General features: G+C 34.9%; 2 protein-coding genes across 2 annotated transcripts; both read left to right on the top strand.

The window, feature by feature from the left end:
* Nucleotides 1–413: 413 nt before the first annotated feature.
* On the top strand, nucleotides 414–7,806 carry LOC134231602 (uncharacterized; the record flags this gene model as incomplete). Its single annotated transcript, XM_062713589.1, has 7 exons — nucleotides 414–552; nucleotides 933–1,065; nucleotides 2,956–3,082; nucleotides 4,945–5,183; nucleotides 5,286–5,414; nucleotides 7,339–7,398; nucleotides 7,486–7,806. Coding segments are annotated over 7 exons (1,148 nt in total), but the record flags the coding sequence as incomplete, so codon positions are not given.
* Nucleotides 7,807–7,811: 5 nt separating this feature from the next.
* On the top strand, nucleotides 7,812–9,254 carry LOC134231601 (uncharacterized). The gene has a single exon (XM_062713587.1). It carries the CDS (start codon nucleotides 7,812–7,814, stop codon nucleotides 9,252–9,254), a length of 1,443 nt encoding a protein of 480 aa, XP_062569571.1.
* The last annotated feature ends 338 nt before the right edge of the window (nucleotides 9,255–9,592 follow it).

Below are 9,592 nucleotides of genomic sequence, written 5' to 3'. Positions count from 1 at the left end.
TATAATCATCATGATAAAGCAATTACCGGATTCCTTGAAATGTTTCACTTAATTTCTTATGAATAAGTAAATCCGAAACAAATGAAATTCGTCATTTTCATTTATGCAATTCACAGTTCTAGAAATGAATTTTATTGCGAGAGAATTGTTGTTTATTAATTAAATTTTTACCAATGTGGCCCCTCTCTTTCTTTGACCAAAAATTGCTTTTGCATCGGCCTCGGAAGCAAATTGAAAATGTGGGGCTAAGTGAAAAAAATTTCAAACATACAATAAAAACCTGACAAGCAAAAAACAAACAAACAAACAAAAACAGAACAAAATTTTAAAAAAAAAGTAAATGTGTTCATAATAAAGATATTTATAATTCAAGATGTCTTATTATTATACGAATATTCGTTAATATTTTTCAGAAAGGAACGCCTTAGTTTTAATTCTGGTGGAAGGCGACTTGTCGGCTGTGGACCATGTCAAGCTAGCCACTGAGAATGGAATCCCTGTCGTGTTTATGAAGGGAACAGGCGGGTTGGCGGGTCTATTGTCCATCGCTATGTAAGTTAATTGATAAATTATTTACAATATCTATTTTTATTCAAATTTTCTTTTTAAACTTAGCACTAATTGAGTTAAAAACCATTTGAAAACATTTTTGAAAATTCGTTTATAAATTTCAAACGTCATATGTTTAACAAATATATTTTACCAACGTTCCTGCTTTAATTTGATTAAAAAGGACGTATATCATATGTTCCAAATGTAAGTTTGGATATCAATTTTTTATGGAAATTTTCCTATGTACATGTAGAATATCTTTTGGGGGAGGGGGTGGAAAGAAAAGCTCATGATTTTTAAAAACATTTCTAACTTTCATGCAGTATTTGGAATCAAATTGTCTGATAATGCCCTTGATTAATGATAAATCAATTTTTCAGGGAAATGTTGAATGAAAAAAAGACTTTGGAACTGAGAACAGTGCTTCCAACTTTATTCGGAATTGAACTGGAGAATTCAGAGATTGACGAACTTGACAAAAGTTTGAGAACTATCTTTAAAAAATCATATTTAGTAAGAGAAGTAAACTTTCCTTTTTTATCACCTGCATACGGAATTTATGCATCTGACAAAAGTTGTTCCTCATCGTCATATTATTATTACAAGATTAAAGATCAACACATTTTCGTTAATAAAAACATTTATTTTGTCGAAGTGTGGAGTTCCATTCAATTTGATTAAATTGAACTCATGCTAGCCACTTTTTAACACAACATGATTTCTTACCACGGAGCATGATTAACCAACATTATAACGTCAAAAGCAACGCCGAGAAAGTTTCTCAAAATTCGGTTTGCTTTCTAATTTCATACACACTTTGTAGCATCTTTCCATACATAAAGACGTATCACCTGCATAACAATTGTGAATTTATCTAGATTGTGATTGTTTTCAAATTACATTAGGCCTACCGCAGCACTCGATTAGTTCTGCAACAGTGAAGCGCACGTCACGTTTAATGACGTTCCTAATTCTTTTGACACTTGAAGATTTTTTACTATAAACTGTTTCTCTGCAGACCATACTTCGTCTGATTAAACTGGCCACTACTCAAAAATTGTATTTTCCATTTTATACAAATACGTGGCTTTTTTTTCATACATTTACTGGTTTATACAGATTTTTAAAAAGTTATTGACAAAGCAAAATTTTATTGTTTATGAAATATCAAGAATAGCAGCATAGTCTTGTTTTATGTAAATTTTATTTTGTTTCATGCAAATTTCTTCGAGTTATGGCTTCTATGGTGAAAATTACAATGAACTTGTCAGATTTGTATAATATAATATTTCCATTTTTTAACATTATTCGAATTTGTTTTTAAATGCTGACTAAATTTGTTTTTATACTATTTTTGTTAGTCCATTAAATTATTACGTTTTATTTCCATTTCTTAAGTTCTATGGTCGATACAATGAACTTGTCAGGCAAATATAATTTATCAGAGCCGCCATTAGTTAGTCGTTTTATTTCTGACTTAGGGACTGCATGACGTTGCAGATAATACAAAGCACGCAAATTCTCAATCCAATTTTATAAGTTAAATGTTTTTGTCATTCCTATTACAGAATAGATAAACTATAATAGACATATGTAATAGAGCCAGAACTCTAAATTCATCATCCATTAACATGATTAATAAAAATATAAATATTTCCGAGGCTTGTGCATTGTATTTAGCTGATAAACAGTTACATACGATAAACGATGGATAAAAATTGATATCTTTGTCGTTTCTACTCTTGATGGATATTAATTAAGTCCACAACAATAAAATGATTCATTTGATTCTTGTTAAGATTTATTCACCGACATCCAACATATTGCGTACACGTTTATGTTACGTTTGTCCCAGAAATCCTGCGAGATTTGTACATATTGCGACTTTTTTTCTCACAAAAGAGCACACTAAGAACTTTAACTCTTTCATAGTGGAAATATGACGTATTGACGACGGATTTTTTCGTTATTTCCCGATCAAGACAAGGAGCACACGGCGGGTGTGACAGGTCGGCAGGGGATGTTCACTCCTCCATGGCACCTGATCCCACCTCTAATGTTTTGGAGGTCCATGTCTGTTCTGCTCCTATTTTGTATTGTTTTATGGATTTTGATCTTGAATACTGTTTGTAATCTTCATTTGTTTCATCTACCTGATAAAATAAAACTAATATCATTAAAATTATTCTTTCTCTTTTTTTCATACTTTACATTCAATGGAATACAAAGCATATCAGTAAATCGCTTTGCTGCATTATTTCCTGTATTTCAACAAACTTCTAAATTAAAATATCCTTACTTGTTTTTTTTTTCACTTTGATCAATTTTTATTTTGATTTGAATATTTTTTTTAATTTTAAATGATGTAGTGAATTCATTTAATATGTAATATATTTCCTTTAGCTTGATGCCTTTGACGTCTTCGTAAAGAACGAGGAACAGTTCGCGGCTTCTGTTGGGGAGTTGGTTCAGAAATCCTGGTTCTTAGAAAACACAGGTCATACTGAGGATAAACGAGGCAGAGGAAACAGTGAGACATCACACTTGTTAAATCGAATTGTGAATTTTTGATATTTTTTTTCATAAATATGTAGTATATGTTGTGTGTGTGCGTGTGTGTTGGTTTACGTCCTTTTCGATGTTTATAACTCATTTGTCGGTACATTACGTCGCCTGCGTGGCACAGTGAAAATGTAAGAGCGTATGCTCTAGAGTCCTGAAGTAAGGAACAATCTTCAGGTTGCGGGTTTGAATCCCACGGTGGGACGTGGAGACCGGTCTTTCCGATGAGATCGTATAAACCGCGGTCCCATGTCGGTGCTGGCACGAAAAAGATCCCCAAATGCTCGATGGCGCTGAGCGCCGAGCGTAGGAAAAAATTGTAGCTCTCTTGCGGCAAGTGGTTGCGTCTCCACATGAATGATAAATTCTCGAGAAAGACATTAAACAACATACAATCAAATATACATTTAACATTTGTCGGTAATGGGTTTCAAATTTAGAGCTTAACTCGGCACTCAAGGCCATTGAGCATTGAAGGATCTTTCCGTGGTCTCGCACAGTATTTTATTAAAGACGAAAAAATAGATTTAATATTTATTGTTCTTAATATTTTATTATATAATTTAACACAAGTGTATATCAATTTCAAGTATGGAAATAAAATCCATCAACAATTAAACACAAATTAAAAATGATAAGAGGTTAATTAATATTGTACCTGTTCAATGTGGTATATGTAATGTTTTCTGAACAGAGTTATTGCAGCCCGGAGGAACGGGCTGCTCTATACATATGAGTTTGAGTGTTGGTATATGGGGATTGAGGTGGGAGTAGTTATTCAGAATTAAAGGTTTTCTAAACATTAAAAAGATTGTAAGTCAAACTGTTCTTTCTATTTATAAATAACGAGATACACAATATATTCACTTCCATGAATAATATGAATCTGTAAAAATATATATGTTTTTCATATTTAATATATAAAGTTGCTTATCATTTACTATCGAAAAAACGACAGGTCCCTTTTTTTAGAACATCGAATTTTACCTATCGCATAAAAACGTACTTTATACAGTTTGTGTTTTATATTCTTAAAGCAATATACATTTTTGAAAACAGGTGATGCATGTGTCTGGTTTCAATTTATATTTTATTCAACCAACATTTACTTGAGGAATTAATAAAGTTTAAAATTGTATCGTTTTTGTTCGATTTTCATCCGACTACAAGTTTTCAAAACAATATCAACTATCGTCTCCATCATTTTCACGCATGTCTTTTTCACATATATTGAAGCGGTTTGATGATGATGACTCATTTCCATTGTTTACTTTAATTATATCCCGGGCGACAATTGATGGTTACATCAATGTTTTCTTGTGATAAATTTAAATGAAACTAGACCGAGGACTGTATATTTTAAAAAAATGTTAGAAGATACTTTAAAAATAACACACTTATCAAAACAAAAGTGGCCTGGCAAATGAAAATGTTATGAAAAAAGGTTTAATAAAATCCTATCGCATCTAAAAACTATTTAAGAAACATTGATTCATTAAATGGTTTATCATTAAATATTAAATTTCAAAAGATTACATGTATCTATATTACTGTTAATATTAGTATTTTTTTTTAATTGTAATTAAACTGAATAAATTAAATCCTAAAAATAGAAAAAATCACCTGGTCAAAAGAAAAGAATTACACTGAAGCCGAACGTTTCTTTTTATATTGTAAGTCAGATTAGGCATATTTAAAACAGCGTATATTACAAACAGGAATAGAAAAGAAGATAATTATGTATATAATTTTATTGTATGAAAATAAATGGGGTTCTTAAATGTTTATGGAGCATGTAGGTTTTAATCAAATTACTTTATTTCTTGGAAGAACAATCTAGAGAAAACACAAACAAAGAAAAATTTCGGGTCAGCTGTTATGCAATGCCAGAGAAATGGCAAAAGAAGACAATCACGTGGTATATGGCAAAAGAAGAACCGGAAATCCTCGGTTTTACAGCTTTCTCTTCGCCATTTTCACTTCCGCTGGATTTCTTCTTCCGGTTTTCTAAGTTTTTGGAATTGAAGAGGGAAAACCCTTCCTCAGTTGAGGTGGTAAATGAGGCACAGGTATCAACTCTTCTCTTTATAAAAAATTAACGAGTGTTTTTTTTTTATGTCAGTGTATTACACTTCATTATAGTTCATATTACGACTTTATACTTATTTCAGAACTTGTTAAAGACCGCTCTGTTAACAAACAGAACTGACTATGTAGAAGCTCTTTTGGATTTAAATCTTCCATTATCATCAGATGAAGGTAGTGGGCAAGGGGACAGGCATATAAGTGATTTATACAAGGTCAGTAGTATTCTATTTGTGATCTATTTTTTATGTTCAGACGACACAATCCTCGAAGTTATGTAATTTAATTTCCATAGGAGTTTGTCATTGAGGTATTGATATTTAAATGAGCTTTCCCGGCAATTGTCTAAGAAATATGTACTACATGTACTAGACATTAGCATCGGAAGCAAATTGAGAGGGGGGCTAAGTGATTGTGGGGGTTGGGTAGATTAAGCCCCGATTTTCAGTATCTATATTATGTAGATATTTGCTGAAAAGTGGCTCCTTAATTATCCCCCTTGCGCCCGACAGGTATACGTGAAGATGATATTTTTTATGTTATTCTGATGTTTGATATTTCAAATTGCCAATGTCTCAATTTTTGATGAAATTATATTTATTTTAAACATATTTAGTAAACAATTCAGGTACTGTAGAAGTACTTTTTCCAGCGTGGTATTAATTTACGCTATGTACGCGGTTACAAATTTTCCGCGGAAATTTGTCCCAGCGTACTTTATATAAATGTTAGGCATATAGTACCAGTCTAAGATATCCGCGTAATTTTCTACACCTGGATGAAACAGAAATTGAGATTCAGCGGAATTATGACCCCGTGAAAAAAAGTACAGTATTACAAGATAATTACAACTTTGACATTTTTCGTTATGATACCGAAAGAAACAAAACGAAACTCAGTATTCACAAATGCTATAATGTGAGCATTTAAATTTTTAGAGATTTTTTTTTCGAGTCTTGTTAGTTACATGCTGCCTTTTTGTCCCCCGCTTGAAAAGTGGGGGATATTAATTTGGGTTTGTCCGTCCGTCCGTCCGTCCGTCTGTCCGTCCGTCCGTCCGTCTTTCTGTCTGTCTGTAACGCTTTCGTTTCCACACGATATCTCGAGAACCCTTTGAGCTTTTGCAATGAAATTTAGCATAGCAACTCCCTATGGACTAAAGAAGACCCCTATTGATTTTGAGGTCAAAAGGTCAAAGGTCAAGGTCATAAATAAGCAAATTCTGTCTGTTAAAACACTTTCGTTTCCACACGATATCTCTAGAACCATTTGAGCTATCGCAATGAAATTTTACATAACAACTCCCTGTGGCCTAAAGAAGAACCCTATTGATTTTGAGGTCAAAAGGTCAAAGTTCAAGGTCGTAAATTTATACATTCTGTCTGTGTGTAACACTATCATTTCCGGGCGATGTTTCAAGAAGATTTTGAGCTTATGCAATGTAATTTTATACCAAAACTCCCTAGGACGTCTCTCGCCCCTCTCAAAGTGCCCCGCCCCGTTTTTTTTTATTAGTATTTATAGTATTACATGTCGCTATTTTTAGCGCAGGGGCATGAGGAGAGTTATTGCGTATAAAACAGGTTCTCGGCGGACTTTATGTTCTTATTACATCTATTATAACTGTTTAATAAAGGCTAAATAAATCAAACACCATGGATTGTGTAAAATTTTGAGAATACCGAACATGAAAACATGAATATATACATGTATGTGACTTTAGTTCTGCATATACTTCACTTCATGTTAAGCGACTCCGTGGTCTAGTGGTTATGTCTCTCGCTTCACATGTGAGTGGTCCCGGGATCGAATCTCGGTCGAACCTTTTTTTTTTTTTTTTTTTTTTTAAAATACTTTTTTTTTACTAAATGATAGTATTCAGCATGTGAAATGAAAAATTTATGAGGTTTTAAAATCATCATTACAGTGTGATAAATATTCCATATAAAAAAATCTTCTATACATGTACACATAATAAAGAATAAGCAATCAAATCTTTATATGCATATTGACATACATGTATTTTATTTCCTTCAGTATACATGTATACATTTAATAATTCTACAAATTCAGTCAGGGGGAGCCGACTTTTTCCCTAAGCGGGGGACACGAATTCTCTGAATTAGCTTGTTATTACAGGTTTCATTGTGTGATTACACTGAAAGAGGGAAATTTTCAGGAATGCGCTGGGTTTTAAAGGTAAATCTTTTTTTATTCCGTGTCTTTATACGTGAAAACATTAAATTAAACAAGATTGTACATGGACAAATTTCTATTATGGAACAGGCCGGGTGTGATATCGCCATCATTCCGAACCTCGGGTATGAACCGGCACGACAATATTCGGCCAAAGCCTGTCGGTGGCTCACCTGGATGAGTCATCAGAGTGGATGTCACATACGACATGCCAGAAACGGAGGCGAAGTCCCGATCGGAAATTATACCGTCGACGGATACCAGGAAGCGACTCGTACCGTCTACGAATTTTACGGGTGTTATTGGCACGGATGCCCCACTTGCTATCCCAGACGGAAACTCATCCTCACCGGACCCAATTTACTTACCAACAATTACACGAGAAAACCCTCAGAAGGACTGTGGATTTAGAGGACATGGGGAACACCGTGTGTAGTATCTGGGAGCACGAATTCGATCAGCAAGTGCAACAAGATGAGAGTTTACAGCAATTTGTACGAGATCTGGACATTCCCGATCCTTTGAAACCTCGAGAAGGCCTGTACGGAGGCCGAACCAATGCCACTAAATTATATTGTGAAGAAGGGGACATGAGATACGTGGACGTGTGTTCCTTATACCCTTACGTGTTGAAACACAGACCCTTTCCCCTAGGGCATCCCGAGATCATCACAGACGACTTCCAGGACGTGAGAAATTATTTCGGTCTCATTCACTGTCGGGTCTTACCACCCCGAGGCCTCTTTCACCCCGTATTACCTTATCGGACGGGAGGCAAGTTATTATTTCCCTTATGTCGCACGTGTGCCCAACAACAAGACTCTACTTCTCAACATCCATGTCAACACACCGACCGGGAACGTAGTCTCACGGGTACTTGGGTGACGAGCGAATTACATAAAGCCCTAGACATGGGCTATACCTTAGAGCAAATTTACGAAGTGTGGCATTTTAAAGAAAGCAGACAGGATTTATTTACAGAGTACATCAATACCTTCCTCAAGATCAAACAGGAAGCGTCCGGATTTCCCCCCGACTGTAAGACCTCAGAACAAGAACAAGATTACATTCGACAAATCTTAGAGAAAGAAGGATTCCTGATGGACATTCTCAGTATCCAGAAGAATCCAGTGAGAAGAACCATTGCTAAACTCTTTTTAAATTGTCTGTGGGGAAAATTTGCTCAACGGTTGTTATTACCCAAAGTCAGATACTTGGACGAAACAGAGGAATTACATCAACTCTTACAAAATTCGACTCTCGACATCAAGGGAATGCGACTCTTAGTCAATAAAGAGGATTCCAATGAAGACAAGATTCTAGTGAATTTTCAAGACAAAGAGGAATTCGTCGAAGAATGTCCCTTTGGAAACGTGATCCTAGCTTGTTTTACTACCGCCTATGCCCGCTTACACCTCTACGAGACTTTACAACCTTTAGAAGAACGGGGGCTTTATTTCGATACGGACAGTATCATTTACCAACATCAGGAAGGAGCTTTTAATCCTACCTTGGGCAATAGTTTAGGAGAATGGACCGACGAATTAGACGGGGATCACATCACTAAATTCATGTCGGCAGGTCCTAAAAATTATGGTTTCCGCACGGACAAAGGAACCGAGATCCTTAAATGCAAAGGAATCACTCTCAACCATCGAACCTCCAAGATCGTGTGCCCAAACACTTTAGAAAAAATGCTTAAGGGAGAAATAAAGGAAGTGACAGTTCCTTATGACAGCAAAATCCAGAGGACCCGTGATCATGAGGTTGTGAACAAACCTTCAGAGAAAAAGTATAGAATTGTATATGATAAGAGACAAATTGTAGAGAATTATAACACTTTACCTTATGGTTATTGATATGTTGATATGTTTGTTTGTTTGTTGTTACAAATAAAAGATTGAATGTTTTATGTGTTGTTGTTTTTCTTCTTCCCTATAAAAAGGGGGGCAATACAATCAAAAGTTCAGTCATGACTGAGAAATTGCTAGACCAACCCATGCGTTAACCTCAGTATGCTCAGCTCTCAAAGAGAGAAGCTACTTTTGAGCAGGGATGGCCAGAACCTCTCTTAGGAAAAATACCAGACCTAGCTCGAGCCGGGTTTTACTACAGGGGAGTGAAAGATAAGGCTATCTGTTTTAATTGTGGAATGATTTTTAGTAATTGGGATCCCGAGGACGATCCTTGTGTAGAA

The sequence above is a fragment of the Saccostrea cucullata genome, unplaced genomic scaffold, assembly GCF_032062105.1.
Source record: "Saccostrea cucullata isolate Sc308-1 unplaced genomic scaffold, CSIRO_AGI_Scuc_v1 ctg4440, whole genome shotgun sequence".
NCBI lineage: Eukaryota > Metazoa > Mollusca > Bivalvia > Ostreida > Ostreidae > Saccostrea > Saccostrea cuccullata.
Note: the sequence above shows the minus strand (reverse complement) of the source record. Positions and strands in the feature narration are given on the sequence as shown.